The following is a 24,716-nucleotide window of genomic DNA, read 5'->3' as shown; positions in this document are numbered from 1 at the left end:
TAAATGACACACAGGTAACCTTTAGATAAATGACACACAGGTAACCTTCAGATAACTGACACACAGGTAACCTTTAGATAACTGACACACAGGTAACCTTTAGATAACTGACACACAGGTAACCTTCAGATAACTGACACACAGGTAACCTTCAGATAACTGACACACAGGTAACCTTTAGATAACTGACACACAGGTAACCTTCAGATAACTGACACACAGGTAACCTTTAGATAACTGACACACAGGTAACCTTTAGATAACTGACATACAGGTAACCTTTAGATAACTGACACACAGGTAACCTTTAGATAACTGACACACAGGTAACCTTTAGATAACTGACATACAGGTAACCTTCAGATAACTGACTCACAGGTAACCTTTAGATAACTGACACACAGGTAACCTTTAGACAACTGACACACAGGTAACCTTCAGATAACTGACACACAGGTAACCTTCAGATAACTGACACACAGGTAACCTTCAGATAACTGACACACAGGTAACCTTTAGATAACTGACACACAGGTAACCTTTAGATAACTGACACACAGGTAACCTTCAGATAACTGACATACAGGTAACCTTTAGATAACTGACACACAGGTAACCTTTAGATAACTGACACACAGGTAACCTTCAGATAACTGACACACAGGTAACCTTTAGATAACTGACACACAGGTAACCTTTAGATAACTGACACACAGGTAACCTTCAGATAACTGACACACAGGTAACCTTTAGATAACTGACACACAGGTAACCTTTAGATAACTGACACACAGGTAACCTTTAGATAACTGACACACAGGTAACCTTTAGATAACTGACACACAGGTAACCTTTAGACAACTGACACACAGGTAACCTTTAGATAACTGACACACAGGTAACCTTTAGATAACTGACACACAGGTAACCTTCAGATAACTGACACACAGGTAACCTTTAGATAACTGACACACAGGTAACCTTTAGACAACTGACACACAGGTAACCTTTAGATAACTGACACACAGGTAACCTTTAGATAACTGACACACAGGTAACCTTCAGATAACTGACACACAGGTAACCTTTAGATAACTGACACACAGGTAACCTTTAGATAACTGACACACAGGTAACCTTTAGATAACTGACATACAGGTAACCTTTAGATAACTGACACACAGGTAACCTTCAGATAACTGACATACAGGTAACCTTTAGATAACTGACACACAGGTAACCTTTAGATAACTGACACACAGGTAACCTTTAGATAACTGACACACAGGTAACCTTTAGATAACTGACACACAGGTAACCTTTAGATAACTGACACACAGGTAACCTTTAGATAACTGACATACAGGTAACCTTTAGATAACTGACACACAGGTAACCTTTAGATAACTGACACACAGGTAACCTTTAGATAACTGACATACAGGTAACCTTCAGATAACTGACACACAGGTAACCTTCAGATAACTGACACACAGGTAACCTTCAGATAACTGACACACAGGTAACCTTCAGATAACTGACACACAGGTAACCTTTAGATAACTGACACACAGGTAACCTTTAGATAACTGACATACAGGTAACCTTTAGATAACTGACACACAGGTAACCTTCAGATAACTGACACACAGGTAACCTTCAGATAACTGACACACAGGTAACCTTCAGATAACTGACACACAGGTAACCTTCAGATAACTGACACACAGGTAACCTTCAGATAACTGACACACAGGTAACCTTTAGATAACTGACACACAGGTAACCTTTAGACAACTGACACACAGGTAACCTTCAGATAACTGACACACAGGTAACCTTCAGATAACTGACACACAGGTAACCTTCAGATAACTGACACACAGGTAACCTTCAGATAACTGACACACAGGTAACCTTCAGATAACTGACACACAGGTAACCTTTAGATAACTGACACACAGGTAACCTTTAGATAACTGACACACAGGTAACCTTTAGATAACTGACACACAGGTAACCTTTAGATAACTGACACACAGGTAACCTTTAGATAACTGACACACAGGTAACCTTTAGATAACTGACATACAGGTAACCTTCAGATAACTAACACACAGGTAACCTTTAGATAACTGACACACAGGTAACCTTCAGATAACTGACACACAGGTAACCTTTAGATAACTGACACACAGGTAACCTTTAGATAACTGACATACAGGTAACTTTCAGATAACTAACACACAGGTAACCTTTAGATAACTGACACACAGGTAACCTTTAGATAACTAACACACAGGTAACCTTCAGATAACTGACATACAGGTAACCTTTAGATAACTGACACACAGGTAACCTTCAGATAACTGACATACAGGTAACCTTCAGATAACTGACATACAGGTAACCTTTAGATAACTGACACACAGGTAACCTTCAGATAACTGACACACAGGTAACCTTTAGATAACTGACATACAGGTAACCTTTAGATAACTGACACACAGGTAACCTTTAGATAACTAACACACAGGTAACCTTCAGATAACTGACACACAGGTAACCTTTAGATAACTGACACACAGGTAACCTTCAGATAACTGACACACAGGTAACCTTTAGATAACTGACATACAGGTAACGCAGTCTGTTATCTAAAGATATCTTCGTGAGATGAGCGTTTAACGGGCGACTTAATGGCATTTTCTTTGAGCTAAAAAAGTTGTTTGGATAAAGTGTTGTTAATAAAGTTGTGTAAATAAAGTGTTGTTAATAAAGTTGTGTAAATAAAGTGTTGTTAATAAAGTTGTCCCCGTGCTCAGGCCCGATCTCATCGACTTCGATAAGCTGAAGAAGTCGAACGCTCACCACAACCTCCAGGACGCTTTCAACCTGGCGGAGCAACACCTGGGCATCACCAAGCTGCTGGACCCCGAGGGTGACTTCCTGCTGCCCTTCACAATAAGAGCCCCTAAAGGACTGTATGTGTATATAGAGGGTGCAGTGATGACCTGTCTCTGTAGTTCCCCCCTGCAGGAAGCTGCTGTTCCCTCCGCTAAAAGGATCTCTCCAGAGGATTTAGGAAAATATCTAGAAATAAGATCAGTGGAAAACGAAGCTGTCTGATAAATGCACGTTCTGTTCAGCCGGATAATCTCCACATGTCTACTTTTATAATGTTCTAATCATAACTCTAATGTCCAGAAGCTAAATGCTAACGTGATGCTATAAAGGAGCTACAGCCGAGTCCAGCAGCACGAAAAACGATGGTTGTTACCAAGTGGCTGAATAGGACTACAGAAGTTGTGGAGGTCGTTGTACGTCATTACGCCGAACACGTAAACACTCCTCTAAGTTAGTTTCTGTTCTGCTTGAGAGCAAGTCCCTGCCTCCTGCAGACTGTTCAAACAAACGCTTCAACACAAGCACAAAGCGCCTCACCAGTCTGGTAGTACTGCAAGAGACGGATCACGTTTTGTTCAGTCGGATAATCTCCACTTGTCTACCCTACTTTTATCATTTTATAATCGTAAATCTAGTCGCCAGAAGCAAAATGCTAACGTGATGCGATAAAGGAACTACAGCAGGGTCGCTGCTTCAACGTCACGCCAACTTCAGATCCATATTCAAACACACAGATTCTAGATGGAAGGAGTTGAAGCGTTTGTTTGAACAGTCTGCAGGAGGCAGGGACTTGCTCTCAAGCAGAACAGAAACTAACTTAGAGGAGTGTTTACGTGTTCGGCGTCATGACGTACAACGGCCTCCACGACTTCTGTAGTCCTATTCAGCCACTTGGTAACAACCATCGCTTCTCAGACACGTCCACTCTTCAGAGATCACCAGTGGGGTCACTGCTGATGATTTAATGTAGAACAAAACGTGATCCGTCTCTTCGATGAGTCTCAACCACAGACCTTAGTTCAGATAGTTTCCTAAACCCTATGGAGAGATCCCATTGGCTCTGAGACCAGGGAACAGGAAGTGGAGAGATCCCATTGGCTCTGAGACCAGGGAGCAGGAAGTGGAGACATGCTGACTCACTTCCTTTAGGACTCGTCACTGCACCGCTCTATAGGAGCTCCTGCAGGTCTTTATATGTATATTTTATAATGTGTATTTGTTGCTCTACAGACATCAGCGTGGACCAGCCGGACGATAAGTCGGTGATCACCTACGTGGTGACGTACTACCACTACTTCTCCAAGATGAAGGCTCTGAAGGTGGAGGGGAAGCGCATCGGCAAGGTCAGGAACCTTCAAAATAAAAGATATTAAGGAACAGGAAACCTTCAACATGAGAGACAACCCGGACCCTCCTCACAGGAAGTAGTTAAAGTGTGTTCCCCCTGCAGGTGCTGGAGAACGCCATAGAGACGGAGAAGATGGTGGAGAAGTACGAGTCTCTGGCCTCAGATCTGCTGGAGTGGATCGAGCAGACCATCATCATCCTCAACAACAGGAAGTTCGCCAACGCCCTGCTGGGGGTCCAGCAGCAGCTGCAGGCCTTCAACACCTACCGGACCGCGGAGAAGCCCCCCAAGTAACCCCCCCACTATAAAGATATATATATACTCAATATCAGACTAACACCTACCGGACCGCGGAGAAGCCCCCCAAGTAACCCCCCCACTATAAAGATATATATATACTCAATATCAGACTAACACCTACCGGACCGCGGAGAAGCCCCCCAAGTAACCCCCCCACTATAAAGATATATATATACTCAATATCAGACTAACACCTACCGGACCGCGGAGAAGCCCCCCAAGTAACCCCCCCACTATAAAGATATATATATACTCAATATCAGACTAACACCTACCGGACCGCGGAGAAGCCCCCCAAGTAACCCCCCCCACTATAAAGATATATATATACTCAATATCAGACTAACACCTACCGGACCGCGGAGAAGCCCCCCAAGTAACCCCCCCACTATAAAGATATATATATACTCAATATCAGACTAACACCTACCGGACCGCGGAGAAGCCCCCCAAGTAACCCCCCCACTATAAAGATATATATATACTCAATATCAGACTAACACCTACCGGACCGCGGAGAAGCCCCCCAAGTAACCCCCCCACTATAAAGATATATATATACTCAATATCAGACTAACACCTACCGGACGGCGGAGAAGCCCCCCAAGTAACCCCCCCACTATAAAGATATATATATACTCAATATCAGACTAACACCTACCGGACCGCGGAGAAGCCCCCCAAGTAATCCCCCCACTATAAAGATATATATATACTCAATATCAGACTAACACCTACCGGACCACGGAGAAGCCCCCCAAGTAACCCCCCCCACTATAAAGATATATATATACTCAATATCAGACTAACACCTACCGGACCGCGGAGAAGCCCCCCAAGTAACCCCCCCACTATAAAGATATATATATACTCAATATCAGACTAACACCTACCGGACCGCGGAGAAGCCCCCCAAGTAACCCCCCCACTATAAAGATATATATATACTCAATATCAGACTAACACCTACCGGACCGCGGAGAAGCCCCCCAAGTAATCCCCCCACTATAAAGATATATATATACTCAATATCAGACTAACACCTACCGGACCACGGAGAAGCCCCCCAAGTAACCCCCCCCACTATAAAGATATATATATACTCAATATCAGACTAACACCTACCGGACCGCGGAGAAGCCCCCCAAGTAACCCCCCCACTATAAAGATATATATATACTCAATATCAGACTAACACCTACCGGACCGCGGAGAAGCCCCCCAAGTAACCCCCCCACTATAAAGATATATATATACTCAATATCAGACTAACACCTACCGGACCGCGGAGAAGCCCCCCAAGTAACCCCCCCCACTATAAAGATATATATATACTCAATATCAGACTAACACCTACCGGACCGCGGAGAAGCCCCCCAAGTAACCCCCCCACTATAAAGATATATATATACTCAATATCAGACTAACACCTACCGGACCGCGGAGAAGCCCCCCAAGTAACCCCCCCACTATAAAGATATATATATACTCAATATCAGACTAACACCTACCGGACCGCGGAGAAGCCCCCCAAGTAACCCCCCCACTATAAAGATATATATATACTCAATATCAGACTAACACCTACCGGACGGCGGAGAAGCCCCCCAAGTAACCCCCCCACTATAAAGATATATATATACTCAATATCAGACTAACACCTACCGGACCGCGGAGAAGCCCCCCAAGTAATCCCCCCACTATAAAGATATATATATACTCAATATCAGACTAACACCTACCGGACCACGGAGAAGCCCCCCAAGTAACCCCCCCCACTATAAAGATATATATATACTCAATATCAGACTAACACCTACCGGACCGCGGAGAAGCCCCCCAAGTAACCCCCCCACTATAAAGATATATATATACTCAATATCAGACTAACACCTACCGGACCGCGGAGAAGCCCCCCAAGTAACCCCCCCACTATAAAGATATATATATACTCAATATCAGACTAACACCTACCGGACCGCGGAGAAGCCCCCCAAGTAATCCCCCCACTATAAAGATATATATATACTCAATATCAGACTAACACCTACCGGACCACGGAGAAGCCCCCCAAGTAACCCCCCCCACTATAAAGATATATATATACTCAATATCAGACTAACACCTACCGGACCGCGGAGAAGCCCCCCAAGTAACCCCCCCACTATAAAGATATATATATACTCAATATCAGACTAACACCTACCGGACCACGGAGAAGCCCCCCAAGTAACAGAATCTGCTGAGAAGAGGAACATCTACATCTACACTCTCGTTCTCTGCACTGTGACCCCCCCCCCCCTCTAACTGGTGTGTGTGTGTGTGTGTGTGTGTGTGTGTGTGTGTGTGTGTGTGTGTGTGTGTGTGTGTGTGTGTGTGTGTGTGTGTGTGTGTGTGTGTGTGTGTGTGTGTGTGTGTGTGTGCAGGTTCACGGAGAAGGGGAACCTGGAGGTCCTGCTGTTCACCATCCAGAGTAAAATGAGAGCCAACAACCAGAAGGTGTTCACACCGCGAGAGGGGAAGCTGATCTCAGACATCAACAAGGTGAGAGCTGCTCCCCTCGCGCTGAGGCACTAGCTTCTCTAAAGGTAGCCCCCCCCCACTCTTCCAGCTGTTACTCAGGACATGTCTCTGAAGTGTCCTGCTTCATCCCCAAACAGATCCTTGTAGCCCCGCCCCCTCTCTTCCAGCTGTTACTAAGGACATGTCTCTGAAGTGTCCTGCTCCAAACCCCAAACAGATCCTTGTAGCCCCCCCCCCTCTCTCTTCCAGCTGTTACTAAGGACATGTCTCTGAAGTGTCCTGCTCCAAACCCCAAACTGATCCTTGTAGCCCCCCCCCCTCTTCCAGCTGTTACTAAGGACATGTCTCTGAAGTGTCCTGCTCCAAACCCCAAACAGATCCTTGTAGCCCCCCCCCCCTCTTCCAGCTGTTACTAAGGACATGTCTCTGAAGTGTCCTGCTCCAAACCCCAAACAGATCCTTGTAGCCCCCCCCCCCTCTCTTCCAGCTGTTAATAAGGACATGTCTCTGAAGTGTCCTGCTCCAAACCCCAAACAGATCCTTGTAGCCCCCCCCCCTCTCTCAGCTGTTACTAAGGACATGTCTCTGAAGTGTCCTGCTCCAAACCCCAAACAGATCCTTGTAGCCCCCCCCCCCCCCTCTTCCAGCTGTTACTAAGGACATGTCTCTGAAGTCTCCTGCTCCAAACCCCAAACAGATCCTTGTAGCCCCCCCCCCTCTCTTCCAGCTGTTACTAAGGACATGTCTCTGAAGTGTCCTGCTCCAAACCCCAAACAGATCCTTGTAGCCCCCCCCCCTCTCTTCCAGCTGTTACTAAGGACATTTCTCTGAAGTGTCCTGCTCCAAACCCCAAACAGATCCTTGTAGCCCCCCCCCCCTCTCTTCCAGCTGTTACTAAGGACATGTCTCTGAAGTGTCCTGCTCCAAACCCCAAACAGATCCTTGTAGCCCCCCCCCCCTCTCTTCCAGCTGTTACTAAGGACATGTCTCTGAAGTGTCCTGCTCCAAACCCCAAACAGATCCTTGTAGCCCCCCCCCCCCTCTCTCCCAGCTGTTACTAAGGACATGTCTCTGAAGTGTCCTGCTCCAAACCCCAAACAGATCCTTGTAGCCCCCCCCCCCTCTCTTCCAGCTGTTACTAAGGACATGTCTCTGAAGTGTCCTGCTCCAAACCCCAAACAGATCCTTGTAGCCCCCCCCCCTCTCTCAGCTGTTACTAAGGACATGTCTCTGAAGTGTCCTGCTCCAAACCCCAAACAGATCCTTGTAGCCCCCCCCCCCCTCTCTCCCAGCTGTTACTAAGGACATGTCTCTGAAGTGTCCTGCTCCAAACCCCAAACAGATCCTTGTAGCCCCCCCCCCCTCTCTCAGCTGTTACTAAGGACATGTCTCTGAAGTGTCCTGCTCCAAACCCCAAACAGATCCTTGTAGCCCCCCCCCCCCTCTCTCAGCTGTTACTAAGGACATGTCTCTGAAGTGTCCTGCTCCAAACCCCAAACAGATCCTTGTAGCCCCCCCCCCTCTCTTCCAGCTGTTACTAAGGACATGTCTCTGAAGTGTCCTGCTCCAAACCCCAAACAGATCCTTGTAGCCCCCCCCCCCTCTCTTCCAGCTGTTACTAAGGACATGTCTCTGAAGTGTCCTGCTCCAAACCCCAAACAGATCCTTGTAGCCCCCCCCTCTCTTCCAGCTGTTACTAAGGACATGTCTCTGAAGTGTCCTGCTCCAAACCCCAAACAGATCCTTGTAGCCCCCCCCCCCTCTCTCCCAGCTGTTACTAAGGACATGTCTCTGAAGTGTCCTGCTCCAAACCCCAAACAGATCCTTGTAGCCCCCCCCCCTCTCTCAGCTGTTACTAAGGACATGTCTCTGAAGTGTCCTGCTCCAAACCCCAAACAGATCCTTGTAGCCCCCCCCCCCCTCTCTTCCAGCTGTTACTAAGGACATGTCTCTGAAGTGTCCTGCTCCAAACCCCAAACAGATCCTTGTAGCCCCCCCCCCTCTCTCCCAGCTGTTACTAAGGACATGTCTCTGAAGTGTCCTGCTCCAAACCCCAAACAGATCCTTGTAGCCCCCCCCCCCTCTCTCAGCTGTTACTAAGGACATGTCTCTGAAGTGTCCTGCTCCAAACCCCAAACAGATCCTTGTAGCCCCCCCCCCCTTTCTTCCAGCTGTTACTAAGGACATGTCTCTGAAGTCTCCTGCTCCAAACCCCAAACAGATCCTTGTAGCCCCCCCCCCCCCTCTCTTCCAGCTGTTACTAAGGACATGTCTCTGAAGTGTCCTGCTCCAAACCCCAAACAGATCCTTGTAGCCCCCCCCCCTCTCTTCCAGCTGTTACTAAGGACATGTCTCTGTAGTGTCCTGCTCCAAACCCCAAACAGATCCTTGTAGCCCCCCCCCCCTCTCTTCCAGCTGTTACTAAGGACATGTCTCTGAAGTGTCCTGCTCCAAACCCCAAACAGATCCTTGTAGCCCCCCCCCCTCTCTTCCAGCTGTTACTAAGGACATGTCTCTGAAGTGTCCTGCTTCAAACCCCAAACAGATCCTTGTAGCCCCCCCCCCCTCTCTTCCAGCTGTTACTAAGGACATGTCTCTGAAGTGTCCTGCTCCAAACCCCAAACAGATCCTTGTAGCCCCCCCCCCTCTCTTCCAGCTGTTACTAAGGACATGTCTCTGAAGTGTCCTGCTCCAAACCCCAAACAGATCCTTGTAGCCCCCCCCTCTCTTCCAGCTGTTACTAAGGACATGTCTCTGAAGTGTCCTGCTCCAAACCCCAAACAGATCCTTGTAGCCCCCCCCCTCTCTTCCAGCTGTTACTAAGGACATGACTCTGAAGTGTCCTGCTCCAAACCCCAAACAGATCCTTGTAGCCCCCCCCCCCCTCTCTTCCAGCTGTTACTAAGGACATGTCTCTGAAGTGTCCTGCTCCAAACCCCAAACAGATCCTTGTAGCCCCCCCCCTCTCTTCCAGCTGTTACTAAGGACATGACTCTGAAGTGTCCTGCTCCAAACCCCAAACAGATCCTTGTAGCCCCCCCCCTCTCTTCCAGCTGTTACTAAGGACATGTCTCTGAAGTGTCCTGCTCCAAACCCCAAACAGATCCTTGTAGCCCCCCCCCCTCTCTTCCAGCTGTTACTAAGGACATGTCTCTGAAGTGTCCTGCTCCAAACCCCAAACAGATCCTAGTAGCCCCCCCCCCTCTCTTCCAGCTGTTACTAAGGACATGTCTCTGAAGTGTCCTGCTCCAAACCCCAAACAGATCCTTGTAGCCCCCCCCCCTCTCTTCCAGCTGTTACTAAGGACATGTCTCTGAAGTGTCCTGCTCCAAACCCCAAACAGATCCTTGTAGCCCCCCCCCCTCTCTTCCAGCTGTTACTAAGGACATGTCTCTGAAGTGTCCTGCTCCAAACCCCAAACAGATCCTTGTAGCCCCCCCCCTCTTTTCTAGCTGTTACTAAGGACATGTCTCTGTAGTGTCCTGCTCCAAACCCCAAACAGATCCTTGTAGCCCCCCCCCCTCTCTTCCAGCTGTTACTAAGGACATGTCTCTGAAGTGTCCTGCTCCAAACCCCAAACAGATCCTTGTAGCCCCCCCCCCCCTCTCTTCCAGCTGTTACTAAGGACATGTCTCTGAAGTGTCCTGCTCCAAACCCCAAACAGATCCTTGTAGCCCCCCCCCCCCTCTCTTCCAGCTGTTACTAAGGACATGTCTCTGAAGTGTCCTGCTCCAAACCCCAAACAGATCCTTGTAGCCCCCCCCCTCTCTCTTCCAGCTGTTACTAAGGACATGTCTCTGAAGTGTCCTGCTCCAAACCCCAAACAGATCCTTGTAGCCCCCCCCCCCCTCTCTTCCAGCTGTTACTAAGGACATGTCTCTGAAGTGTCCTGCTCCTAACCCCAAACAGATCCTTGTAGCCCCCCCCCTCTCTCTTCCAGCTGTTACTAAGGACATGTCTCTGAAGTGTCCTGCTCCAAACCCCAAACAGATCCTTGTAGCCCCCCCCCTCTCTCTTCCAGCTGTTACTAAGGACATGTCTCTGAAGTGTCCTGCTCCAAACCCCAAACAGATCCTTGTAGCCCCCCCCCCTTCTCTTCCAGCTGTTCCTATAGAGCTGACTCTGGGTCAGTAGCTTCAGAGAGAGAGTAGATCTCATCAGAAAGTGTCTTTAGCATGATAGGAGAGCTTTAAAACAGAGATGAGGTTATGGAGCAAGTCCTCTCAGTCTGGGTGGGGTCAGTAAGTCAGACCCCCCTGTGTTAGATAGTGATGTTGAGGGGGGCTGTCGGCCCTCTGGAGGTCTTCATGCAGCCTCTGTAATGACGCTGTCCCCCGTCAGGCGTGGGAGCGTCTGGAGAAGGCGGAGCATGAGCGGGAGCTGGCTCTGAGGATGGAGCTGATTCGTCAGGAGAAGCTGGAGCAGCTCGCCAGGCGCTTCGACAGGAAGGCGGCCATGAGAGAGACGTGGCTGAGCGAGAACCAGAGGCTGGTGTCGCAGGTGAGACAGGAATATCATTCTCCTCTGGATGTCGGGAAATGTTTTGTTTTGATAAACTGGATGCATTCAATCCTGTTTATTTGTGTATTCAATATCCAGTATATACCCTATAGATAGATATCCTTCCTTGTTATTCATCATCAGAGCATATTATCTGCTCCGGCTGATTTGCATATCTTTATTGTATAAAATGTGATTGTTCTTCTGATTCATGTCACATCTGCATGCTGCTGGGACAGACTCCTCAATTGGGATCCATAGAGTATATATTATCTTAAACTCAATGAACATCTCCAGTAATCCTTTCCAGGATGTATGTTCCTCCTAACGTGATGAAATGTCTCCGCAGGATAACTTTGGCTTCGACCTGCAGGCGGTGGACGCGGCCACCAAGAAGCACGAGGCCATCGAGACGGACATCACGGCGTACGAGGAGCGCGTCCAGGCCGTCCTATCGGTGGCCCGGGAGCTGGAGGCGGAGTCTTACCACGACATCAAGCGCGTGGCGGCCAGGAAGGAGAACGTGGTGCGGCTGTGGGAGTATCTGCTGGAGCTGCTGAAGGCCCGCCGGCTGCGGCTGGAGACCAACCTGGGGCTGCAGAGGGTCTTCCAGGAGATGCTGCACATCATGGACTGGATGGACGAGATGAAGGTCAGGCAACTGCACCGTCCAGTCAAAAGTCAAAGTCAACTTCATTGTCAATCTTTCAGTTTGTGTGTACAGAGAGATCCAAATACCGTTTCCCACAATCCCGAATACAGAAATACAAAGATATATAAAAATATGTATGCAAACATGTATATCTATATATACACAATCAACAGACACATTTATACACATGCACACATTAAGACATAAATACAAACACAACAATCAATGAATACACAATAACAGTCACAGAGAAGGTACATTAATACTTAATATGTGAGATCAGATAGAACTTTATTTATCCCCGAGGGGAGATTCAGGCGTTCAGAGCAGCTCAGAGTTAAAAACAGGATTCACAGAAGGTAAAGGTCAAATACATCAACACAAATTCAAATAATAATACAGCAAAAAATGAAATGATAAAGTAACAATTGAAACAAGATATCACAGTAAAGAGTGGAGCATTCGTACTAACCAGTGGCGGCGCTAGGGGGTGGCTACTTGGGCTCAAGCCCCGGATGTTTTCTGAAAAGCCCCGGATGTTTCACGTAAAGCACTTTAAAAAAAATAAACCTCCCGTGAGTAATGTGCAGTTCCAGAGTCCAACAGAGAGGCAGCAGCTGCGGGACAGTAGCCTGCGCACTGCGTAGCCATCCCTGTCCTGAAGAAGAAGTGATCCTTCTAGCGTGAAGAGTAGCCCAGCTGCGATGCTCCGGCGAGTCCACAGTTCATGAGCATGCTCCCCTAGCACCCCCCGCTCAACAACTTCAACATTCTGAAATGTTAAATATATGTATATATATATATATATCTGTGTATATATATATCTGTATATATATATAAGTGTGCAGATGTGGGTGCAGGCTAAAGACTTGAGAACAGTGCAGGTGTTATGTGGGTACAGTCCCGGGTTACAGTGGTACTCCTTGATTGCGGACACAAAGGAGAGTCCGAGGCGCTTGGTGCCCCTCAAATAACTGGACGGACGAGATGAAGGTCAGTCAACGTGCCAACAACATCTTCAGAGAACTGGTTTGGATGGAGCCGTGCTTCGTGGATCCGATGTAACACTCACAACATTAAAGAATAAGACAAAGAGGAATTCATAACACAGACACTATTGCTGTACAGCAGGATAAGAGACTGATGACCTTAGAGTCAATAGTCTAATGTCTGTAGACTAAGAATATCTGGCAGGTTATATAAACTTCAAACAGCACACGGAGCTGTCATGTTCTGACCTGATACAGTCATATGTTGCATCCTCTGTCCCCTCGAACTTCTAATGATCCCAGCAACCTTCTAGTTGAAAGACGACCGCACTCCCTCGAATTGTAGAGACAGGAAGTAGCCTCACCCTCTCTTCCTGTGTCCAGATGCTGCTGCTGTCTCAGGACTACGGGAAGCACCTGCTGGGCGTGGAGGACCTGCTGCAGAAACACGCCCTGGTGGAGGCCGACATCTCCATCCAGGCTGACCGCGTGAAGGCCGTCAGCTCCAACGCCACCCGGTTTTCCGTCAGCGACGCCGGTGAGCAGACCTGAAACTCTACAGGTTTTACTCTTCAACACGGAGCAGTGTCTTTCCTTTCCTTCAGACTAGAGAAGAACATCATGCAGGGTTTCTTTCACTAACTAATGCCTATAATAATAATAATAATAATAATATCTGTTATATATTTATACGTCTCTGTTTACTTCCTGTCAGGCTACAAGCCGTGCGACCCTCAGGTGATCGAGGACCGGGTCTCTCACCTGGAGTTCTGCTACCAGGAGCTGACCCAGCTGGCTGCGGAGCGCCGGGCCCGGCTGGAGGAGTCCCGCCGCCTCTGGAAGTTCTTCTGGGACATGGCGGAAGAGGAGGGCTGGATCCGGGAGAAGGAGCAGATCCTGTCCTCGTTGGAGAACGCCAAAGACCTGACGGGTTCTCTAAGACTGCTGAGTCAGCAGCGAGCGCTGGAGCACGAGATGAGCGGCCGCAACGGACTCCTGAAGAACACCATCGCCGAGGGCCAGGACATGGTGCGTGGGAAGAGACGGACCTGGGTCTTGAACCCTGACCTGAGCCAGCATGATGAGTAGTGATCTGCTTCTGATTCCTTGACTACAACATTGTATAACATTGTATTTCGTCACACTACCACAGGTGCAGGCCGGACACTTTGCCGCCACAAAGATCCAGGAGCGTGTGTGCGACCTGCAGGACCAGTGGGCGGCTCTGGAGCGCCTGGCAGCGGCGAGGAAGAGGAAGCTGGAGGAGGCTCTGGCGCTTCATCAGTTCCAGACGGACGCAGACGACGTGGACGCCTGGACGCTGGACGCCCTGCGCATCGTGTCCAGCGGAGAGACCGGCCACGACGAGTTCTCCACACAGGCGCTGGTCCGGAAGCACAAGGACGCGGCGGCGGAGGTCTCCAGCTACCGGTCCGTCATCGACTCGCTGCAGGAGCAGGCCGCCGCGCTGCCGGAGGAGGAGGCGCAGTCTGAGGAGGTCCGCGGGCGCCTGGCCGGCATCGAGGAGCGATACAAGGAGGTGTCGGAGCTGACGAAGCTGAGGAAGCAGGCGCTGCAGGACGCGCTGGCGCTCTACAAGATGTTCAACGAGGCTCACGCCTGCCAGGTCTGGATCGACGAGAAGGAGCAGTGGCTGAACAGCATGGAGATCCCCGAGAAGCTGGAGGACCTGGAGGTGATCCAGCACCGCTTCGAGAGCCTGGAGCCGGAGATGAACAACCAAGCGTCCCGGGTCGCCGTGGTGAACCAGATCGCCCGGCAGCTGAAGCACAACGGACACCCGAGCGAGACGGACATCAAGACGCAGCAGGACCAACTCAACAACAGGTAGGAACGACATTTCATAAAAAACACAGAAGGAGACTTTTTAAATGAAAATAAATGAATAATTTAAATGTATTTTACATTCAGCACACGTGATTGAAACACCGTAAGGATGCATTACTCTGTTAGAGTCTGTTAGAGTCTGCTAGAGTCTGTTAGAGTCTGTTAGAGTCTGTTAGAGTCTGCTAGAGTCTGTTAGAGTCTGTTAGAGTCTGCTAGAGTCTGCTAGAGTCTGTTAGAGTCTGTTAGAGTCTGTTAGAGTCTGCTAGAGTCTGCTAGAGTCTGTTAGAGTCTGTTAGAGTCTGTTAGAGTCTGCTAGAGTCTGTTAGAGTCTGTTAGAGTCTGTAAAGCTCCTGACACACCAAGCCGATTTCGGCCGTCGATGAGCGTAGTGTCGCCCTACTCAGATTGGTGTGTCCCGCCCCGTTGTGTCTTATCGGCCGTGCCGACACCTTCCGCCGCCGATTCGATATGTTGAATCTGGAGGCCGTCGGCCAAAGAAATCACTCTGATTGGCTGTTCAGCTAGCGAATCAGTGCATGAGAAGCGAAACGGAAGTGAGGGACCCAAACAAACTATTAAGAAGGCAAATCTGAGATTTGATTTAACTCCAGCTCTGGACTCAGGTTGGGGAAAGCCCCATGAGCTTCTCTCTGGAGAGGGAACATGGAACACGCTATGTGTTGTTTGTTTATATCACGCAGTCTGTTCTTCTTCTCTCGGTTATCACGCAGTCTGTCTTCAGGTTGCCTCTTTTGAATGACGAATACACACTACCGCCGCCTGCTGGTGAGGAGAGTTATTGCCACTCACGCATGCGCAGTGCGTACGTGCTGCTTGGCCGTCGTCTGCGGTGTGTTCCAGTGTGACACATGGCCAAGACGCAGAGACGCAAGGCCACGTTCTGTCGGGACGTGTTCTTTGGTGTCAGTTTGGTGTGTAAGGAGCTTTAGAGTCTGTTAGAGTCCTTCAGCCCTCAGAGTTTCAGAAGGCTGTGGGTCTACCTGTGGGTCTACCTGTGGGTCTACCTGTGGGTCTACCTGTGGGTCTACTTGTTGGTCTACCTGTGGTCTACCTGTAGGTCTACCTGTGGGTCTACCTGTGGGTCTACCTGTGGGTCCACCTGTGGGTCTACCTGTGGGTCTACCTGTAGGTCTACCTTTAGGTCTACCTGTGGGTCTACCTGTGGGTCCACCTGTGGGTCTACCTGTGGGTCTACCTGTGGGTCTACTTGTTGGTCTACCTGTGGTCTACCTGTAGGTCTACCTGTGGGTCTACCTGTGGGTCCACCTGTGGGTCTACCTGTGGGTCTACCTGTAGGTCTACCTTTAGGTCTACCTGTGGGTCTACCTGTGGGTCCACCTGTGGGTCTACCTGTGGGTCTACCTGTGGGTCTACTTGTTGGTCTACCTGTGGTCTACCTGTAGGTCTACCTGTGGGTCTACCTGTGGGTCCACCTGTGGGTCTACCTGTGGGTCTACCTGTGGGTCTACCTGTGGGTCTACCTGTGGGTCTACCTGTGGTCTACCTGTGGGTCTACCTGTGGGTCTACCTGTGGGTCTACCTGTAGGTCTACCTGTGGTCTACCTGTGGGTCTACCTGTGGGTCTACCTGTGGTCTACCTGTGGGTCTACCTGTAGGTCTACCTGTGGGTCTACCTGTGTTCTACCTGTGGGTCTACCTGTAGGTCTACCTGTGTGTCTACCTGTGTTCTACCTGTGGGTCTACCTTTGGAGTTTCTGATTGTCTCTCTGCTGCAGGTGGAGCCAGTTCAGAGATCTGGTGGACCTGAAGAAGGAGTCCCTGAACTCGGCGCTCGGCGTGCAGAACTACCACCTGGAGTGCAACGAGACCAAGTCCTGGATCAAAGAGAAGACCAAGGTGATCGAGTCCACGCAGGAGCTGAGCAACGACCTGACGGGTGTCATGGCACTGCAGCGCAAACTCACCGGCATGGAGCGAGATCTCGCCGCCATCGAGGACAAGCTGGGAGACCTGCGGGGTGAGGCGGAGAGTCTGGGCACAGAGCACCCGGACCAGGCCAAGGCCATCACGGGCCAGCTGGCGGAGATCACAGCGGTCTGGGAGGAGATGAAGAACACCCTGAAGACCCGCGAGGAGTCTCTGGGCGAGGCCAGGAAGCTGCAGCAGTTCCTGCGCGAGCTGGACGACTTCCAGTCCTGGCTGTCTCGCACACAGACCCTCATCGCCTCCGAGGACATGCCCAACACGCTGGCCGAGGCCGAGAAGCTGATGGCGCAGCACGAGGGCATCAAGAACGAGGTGCAGAACTACGAGGAGGACTACCAGAAGATGCGGGACATGGGCGAGCTGGTGACCCAGGGCCAGACGGACGCCCAGCATATGTTCCTGCGGCAGCGGCTGGATGCGCTGCACACCGGCTGGAACGAGCTGCACAAGATGTGGGAGAACCGGCAGAACCTTCTGACCCAGAGCCACGCATACCAGCTGTTCCTCAGGGACACCAAGCAGGTCGAGGCCTTCCTCAACAACCAGGTACGGGACACATTCGATCAGGATCCTGAGGCTCTAGAGATCAGGAGGGGCATAGGTTAGAGGACAGTAAAGTGATGCAGCTCTCTAACTTTCCTCACCTGTCCTCTCCTCACCTCTCCTCACCTGTCCTCCCCTCTCCTCACCTGTCCTCTCCTCACCTGTCCTCACCTGTCCTCACCTCTCCTCACCTGTCCTCCCCTCTTCTCCCCTGTCCTCACCTCTCCTCACCTGTCCTCTCCTCACCTGTCCTCTCCTCACCTGTCCTCTCCTCTCCTCACCTGTCCTCTCCTCACCTGTCCTCTCTTCTCCTCACCTCTCCTCACCTGTCCTCCCCTCTCCTCACCTGTCCTCTCCTCCCCTCCCCTTTCCTCACCTGTCCTCCCCTCTCCTCACCTCCCCTCTCCTCACCTCTCCTCACCTGTCCTCTCCTCCCCTCCCCTTTCCTCACCTGTCCTCCCCTCTCCTCACCTCCCCTCTCCTCTCCTCTCCTCACCTGTCCTCTCCTCCCCTCTCCTCACCTGTCCTCTCCTCTCCTCTCCTCACCTGTCCTCTCCTCACCTGTCCTCTCCTCGCCTCTCCCTGCAGGAGTACGTTCTGGCTCACACAGAGATGTCCTCCACGCTGGAAGGAGCTGAGGCAGCCATCAAGAAGCAGGAGGACTTCATGACCACGATGGACGCCAACGAGGAGAAGATAAACGGCGTGGTGGAGGCGGGGCGGCGTCTCGCCAGCGACGGGAACATCAACGCCGAGAGAATCCAGGAGAGAGTCGCCTCCATCGACGAGAGGTACGCCGAGAGGGCAGACACATCCTTTCCTCAAGTAGAAGTACACACATCCTTTCCTCAAGTAGAAGTACACACATCCTTTCCTCAAGTAGAAGTACACACATCCTTTCCTCAAGTAGAAGTACACACATCCTTTCCTCAAGTAGAAGTACACACATCCTTTCCTCAAGTAGAAGTACACACATCCTTTCCTCAAGTAGAAGTACAAACATCCTGTACTCAAGTAGAAGTACACACATCCTTTCCTCAAGTAGAAGTACACACATCCTGTACTCAAGTAGAAGTACACATCCTTTACTCAAGTAGAAGTACACACATCCTTTCCTCAAGTAGAAGTACACACATCCTTTCCTCAAGTAGAAGTACACACATCCTTTCCTCAAGTAGAAGTACACGCATCCTTTCCTCAAGTAGAAGTACAGATACTCCTGTTTAAAAATACTCTGGTGAAAGTAGAAGTACTGACTAAACTTCTTTCCTTGAGTGAAAGTAAAGAAGTATGGGCTTTGAAATGTACTTCAGTAAAAAGTACCCATAACTAGCAGCTAGGGGTGTAACGGTTTACAGAATTCACGGTTCGGTACGTACCTCGGTTTGGGGGTCACGGTTCGGTACGGGTTCGGTACGTACCTCGGTTTGGGGGTCACGGTTCGGTACGGGTTCGGTACAACTTGAAAAAGCAAAAAAAAGTCCCAAAGGCATAATTCCAGGTCTGTTGTTATTTATTTTGAACAGTAGTGCAAGTTTCAGTTTAAAAATAAGGAACTCTGACATTTTGAATAATTAACTTTATTACACTGTTAAAAACAAACCACAAGCAGTACCACACACACTCAGATGGCCATATTATCTATAATGGCTGATGTCAAACAAAAAGGTTCAATAAGCTGTAAAACTAAAAAGAATGTCTTGAAAATATTACAAAATAAATAATAAGAAATTGCTTCAAGAGCGCAGAGCCGTTTAAATATATACCAATAGCTTCCGTTATTTATTTTGGTCTCTCGGCTCTCTCTTATTGGCTTCTTAGAAACAGCGGGGATCAGCTGTTGAACTGCTGTTGTCTTTTGCCGGGCTCCGGTGATCGGCGCATCTGGGTGATGCCTTCTGATATGATTTAGCATGTTTGGCGTGTGGTCCCATTAGCATACCGCACCGCTGTCGAACAACGCCGACACACCTTCCTCGTCCGATCCACCACTCCCACTCCATCGTTATTGTAGTCCACAGGGAACCCGAAGTGTTCCCACACAGCTGGTTTAAAAGAAGCAGGTGGGTCTTCTAGCCAGTAGCTTAGGCAGAAATTTACTTTAGGGCGGGCCTTTATAAAATAGGATGGGCCAGTTTTTTCCAGGGGGAAAAATGACTTTAAAGGAGGCGTGGCCTATAATAATAACAACATGTAATAATGCCCATTGCCAAGCATCGTTGTAGCATTTGCCTCCGAATAATTGTCGAAGACCTGACTGACTGACCTTTTTCTCCCCAGGAAAGTACCACCTCTCTAGCAGGGACTAAAAAGGGGGGAAAAGGTTCTCATGAACTAAGTTCTAGTTCCGGATTGTTTTGGTGTGAACACAACATTTCAAGAACTATCTGAACTAAATTGGGAAAAGTACTTTGGTGGGAAAGCGCTTCATACTATCAGCCCTGAAGTACATAAGAATGTCTTTGTCCTGGGGTTGAACCTTTTGTCCCGTCTTTCTTCTAATTAAACATTCTACATCATACCACAATATTCTACAACACACACATTCGTAAAATGAATGGCCGATAGTTTCTTCTTGTAGATTACAAAATGTACAGGAATATTCAGTATCAAGTCCAGATCAGTGTCTCTTTGGCTGGATATATTGCGTGTACCATTTGAGACTAGCTGTCGTCTTCTCCTGGTTTAAGGAGAGTGAATCAAGTCTGAATCAAGCAGACTGCAACAGCTGATCTGTTAATTGCCTTTACCCACTTAGCCGTTAAATCCACATAAGAAACACATATATTGATCAGTTTTCTCATAGTGTAAGCACCTGTATTCAACCTTTAACATCGCCTCAGTATCGTTATCAGAGCTTCTTGCTATCTACTTATTTATATAAACAGTTATCACCGCAATAAACCCTGTTTAATGTTGTCTTAATGTGCATTATTTAATTTCATATTCTGTTCTTGTACAGATCATATTCTATTTACATGGATATAACTTCTTGCAAAATTTCTTATATTTGTATTTTTGTATGTTATTCTATATGTTGCATTGTGGGAGGAGCTCAGAGGCCAGTACTACAAAGCTGGTTCAACCTAACCTGGATATGTTTGAGTTAGCCGGTTGGCCTAATCCAAAACATACGCGCTCTCGCTAAGCGGTCCTACGACGCGGGTTATCAAGTGGATCGCTCAAGCCAGCCGTGTCCTATCTAGTTAGGAGCGCGTTCACATGAAAGGGGTGGTATCTGGAGCATTCGACCAATCACAAACATGGAGAAGCGTACTGACAGCGCAGCGTCATACTTCCTGAATGAAAAGTCAACTATAATATTAGACTTATGAAGAAGTTAAACTTTAAACATCCATGACTTAAACACTTGATCCAGGATCAAAGCCACATAGCTGCACCTGCAAGGTGAATACAGCTGGTAACAGAACAAGTGTTTGAATGCGTACATGAACAGGTTTATGATATCACTGCCCCGTCTAAGACACCATCTGACTTTCATTACATTTGACTCGAGTGTTTCCTCAACTTAATGTGTTGCTTCAAATAATCCTTCTGCATCCAGTATGTGACACTGTGAGTGTTGCACGGCCAGATACGGCTCAGCTGACTCAGATAAGGAGATGATACATTATGATGTGATATGCCGCGGACTGTACTTAATGTTACTCTGATCCGGTTACTTATGTTGTGGCAGATATCTAAGTAAGCTTTCTTAACGCTAATGTTCTAATAGTCAGATTGCTCTGAAGATGGGAGGTGATATTCTATTCATGTTCACGTTCACACAGTCGCTGATTTCTGCCGGCCGTCTTTCCTGCAACGGCAGCTTTTCTGTATTTCCTTTCTCCTGTAATATGACTTGATCGCTTTAAACTCTGCACACTGAGCTCTGATTGGTCAGCAGGCAGTGCTTTCACTGAGTTGAGCTCTGAGCCTGCATCCTAACCTGCTCCGGGGCAGGTTAGCTGCTCAGCATCAGTTACCATGGAGATCTAGCCTGCTAAAAAGAGAACCAGCTTCGTAGGGCCGGAAACCCAGAGTTTACCTGAAGTTAGCCGCTAAGAGAACATCCTGCTTCGTGGTAGGCTACAGGCCCCAGGTCAGAAGAATGTCATCTCTACCCTGAAGCTGCTGAGCATCTGATGAGAACACCTTTGAATCTTGAATGATCACACATATTGTGATAAGGAGGAGTAGGAGTGTTGCACTTCCTGCTGTTATTAGATATTGAAGCCTGCAGCCAATCAGCATGCAGTCTCCTCTCTGATTGGTCGTCCATGTTTCAGGCACAAGAAGAACCGCGAGGTGGCGGTGGAGCTGCTGATGAGGCTGAAGGACAACAGAGACCTGCAGAGGTTCCTGCAGGACTGCCAGGAGGTAACTCTTTATCTCAGGCTCTATCCATTCACATGCCCTTCCCAGAATGCAGCAGTTACATAACAGTGTCTTTAAACGCTGCACGAGTCTCTGACGGTGTGTTGTTGTGTTGTTGTGTAGCTGACGGTGTGTTGTTGTGTTGTTGTGCAGCTGACTCTGTGGATCAACGAGAAGATGCTGAGTGCTCAGGACCTGACGTACGACGAGGCCCGGAACCTGCACAGCAAGTGGCTGAAGCACCAGGCCTTCATGGCCGAGCTGCAGAGCAACAAGGAGTGGCTGGACCAGACCCAGAAGGTGAGAGACACTGAGGAACCTGAACCCTGACCTGAGTCAGCATTATGAGTCCTGAACCCTGAGTCAGCATTATGAGTCCTGAACCCTGAGTCAGCATTATGAGTCCTGAACCCTGAGTCAGCATTATGAGTCCTGAACCCTGAGTCAGCATTATGAGTCCTGAACCCTGAGTCAGCATGATGAGTCCTGAACCCTGACCTGAGTCAGCATTATGAGTCCTGAACCCTGACCTGAGTCAGCATTATGAGTCCTGAACCCTGAGTCAGCATCATGAGTCCTGAACCCTGAGTCAGCATTATGAGTCCTGAACCCTGAGTCAGCATTATGAGTCCTGAACTCTGAGTCAGCATTATGAGTCCTGAACCCTGAGTCAGCATTATGAGTCCTGAACCCTGACCTGAGTCAGCATTATGAGTCCTGAACCCTGAGTCAGCATTATGAGTCCTGAACCCTGAGTCAGCATTATGAGTCCTGAACCCTGACCTGAGTCAGCATTATGAGTCCTGAACCCTGAGTCAGCATTATGAGTCCTGAACCCTGAGTCAGCATTATGAGTCCTGAACCCTGAGTCAGCATTATGAGTCCTGAACCCTGAGTCAGCAGTATGAGTCCTGAACCCTGAGTCAGCATTATGAGTCCTGAACCCTGAGTCAGCATTATGAGTCCTGAACCCTGAGTCAGCATTATGAGTCCTGAACCCTGAGTCAGCATTATGAGTCCTGAACCCTGAGTCAGCATTATGAGTCCTGAACCCTGAGTCAGCATTATGAGTCCTGAACCCTGAGTCAGCATCATGAGTCCTGAACCCTGACCTGAGTCAGCATTATGAGTCCTGAACCCTGAGTCAGCATTATGAGTCCTGAACCCTGAACCCTGAGTCAGCATGATGAGTCCTAAACAAAAGAAAGTACCATAGATTACCCTGATGATTGATTACCCTGTTGATTGATTGCCCTGATGATTGATTACCCTGTTGATTGATTACCCTGATGATTGATTACCCTGATGATTGATTACCCTGTTGATTGATTACCCTGATGATTGATTACCCTGATGATTGATTACCCTGTTGATTGATTACCCTGATGATTGATTACCCTGTTGATTGATTACCCCGATGATTGATTACCCTGTTGATTGATTACCCTGTTGATTGATTACCCTGATGATTGATTACCCTGTTGATTCATTACCCTGTTGATTCATTACCCTGTTGATTGATTACCCTGATGATTGATTACCCTGATGATTGATTACCCTGATGATTGATTGCCCTGATGTGTGTCTGCAGGACGGCCGGCTGCTGGTGTCAGAGAAGCCGGAGACGGAGGCCGTGGTGACGGAGAAGCTATCAGATCTACACGCCATGTGGGCGGAGCTTGAGTCCACCACTCAGACCAAAGCTCAGTGTCTGTTCGACGCCAACAAGGCGGAGCTCTTCACTCAGAGCTGCACAGACCTGGACGAGTGGATGGGAAGCATGGAGGGTCAAATCCAGTCTGATGACTACGGGAAAGACCTGACCTCCGTCAACATCCTGCTGAAGAAACAACAGGTACACACACTGTCACACTGTCACACACACACACACACACACACACACACACACACACACACACACACACACACACAGCATACACACACAGACACACACACACACACACACACACACACACACACACACACACACACACACAGCATACACACACACACACACACACACACACACACACACACACACACACACACACACGCTGGAGAAGCAGGTGGAGGGTTAATAACTACCTGTCTGTCCCCCAGACGCTGGAGAAGCAGGTGGAGGGTTAATAACTTCCTGTCTGTCCCCCAGACGCTGGAGAAGCAGGTGGAGGGTTAATAACTACCTGTCTGTCCCCCAGATGCTGGAGAAGCAGGTGGAGGGTTAATAACTACCTGTCTGTCCCCCAGATGCTGGAGAAGCAGGTGGAGGGTTAATAACTACCTGTCTGTCCCCCAGATGCTGGAGAAGCAGGTGGAGGGTTAATAACTACCTGTCTGTCCCCCAGATGCTGGAGAAGCAGGTGGAGGGTTAATAACTACCTGTCTGTCCCCCAGATGCTGGAGAAGCAGGTGGAGGGTTAATAACTACCTGTCTGTCCCCCAGATGCTGGAGAAGCAGGTGGAGGGTTAATAACTACCTGTCTGTCCCCCAGATGCTGGAGAAGCAGGTGGAGGGTTAATAACTTCCTGTCTGTCCCCCAGATGCTGGAGAAGCAGGTGGAGGGTTAATAACTACCTGTCTGTCCCCCAGATGCTGGAGAAGCAGGTGGAGGGTTAATAACTACCTGTCTGTCCCCCAGATGCTGGAGAAGCAGGTGGAGGTGCGGCAGCGGGAGGTGGGCCAGCTGCAGAGCCAGGTGAAGGCTCTGGGACAGGAGGAGCAGGACACAGAGGAGGTGGACGGACGGAGACAGCTGCTGGA

The 24,716-nt window shown here is 49.0% G+C and overlaps 1 protein-coding gene across 4 annotated transcripts in view; it reads left to right on the top strand.

Moving 5' to 3' along the window:
- LOC307043624 (spectrin beta chain, non-erythrocytic 1-like) overlaps positions 1–24,716 on the top strand; it is an 81,984-nt gene that overhangs the window by 27,419 nt on the left and 29,849 nt on the right. For 2 of the 4 annotated variants that reach the window (XM_079688193.1, XM_079688194.1), the window contains 15 exons: positions 2,826–2,941; positions 4,138–4,250; positions 4,358–4,545; positions 6,982–7,099; positions 11,420–11,578; positions 11,928–12,230; positions 13,604–13,757; positions 13,935–14,248; positions 14,373–15,067; positions 16,825–17,581; positions 18,167–18,369; positions 21,868–21,958; positions 22,109–22,255; positions 23,547–23,810; positions 24,595–24,716. The exon at positions 24,595–24,716 is cut by the window's right edge and continues 103 nt beyond it. In XM_079688193.1, the coding sequence (XP_079544319.1) occupies positions 2,826–2,941; positions 4,138–4,250; positions 4,358–4,545; positions 6,982–7,099; positions 11,420–11,578; positions 11,928–12,230; positions 13,604–13,757; positions 13,935–14,248; positions 14,373–15,067; positions 16,825–17,581; positions 18,167–18,369; positions 21,868–21,958; positions 22,109–22,255; positions 23,547–23,810; positions 24,595–24,716 (3,744 nt within the window). Of the gene's footprint in view, positions 1–2,825; positions 2,942–4,137; positions 4,251–4,357; positions 4,546–6,681; positions 6,708–6,774; positions 6,785–6,981; positions 7,100–11,419; positions 11,579–11,927; positions 12,231–13,603; positions 13,758–13,934; positions 14,249–14,372; positions 15,068–16,824; positions 17,582–18,166; positions 18,370–21,867; positions 21,959–22,108; positions 22,256–23,546; positions 23,811–24,594 lie in introns of those variants that run through there. The other 2 variants (XM_079688195.1, XM_079688196.1) reach the window with 2 other exon arrangements.

This window comes from Notothenia rossii (genome assembly GCF_949606895.1).
Source record: "Notothenia rossii genome assembly, chromosome: 1".
Lineage (NCBI taxonomy): Eukaryota > Metazoa > Chordata > Actinopteri > Perciformes > Nototheniidae > Notothenia > Notothenia rossii.
The sequence above is the reverse complement of the archived record's forward strand: the minus strand, read 5'-3'. Positions and strand labels throughout refer to the sequence as shown.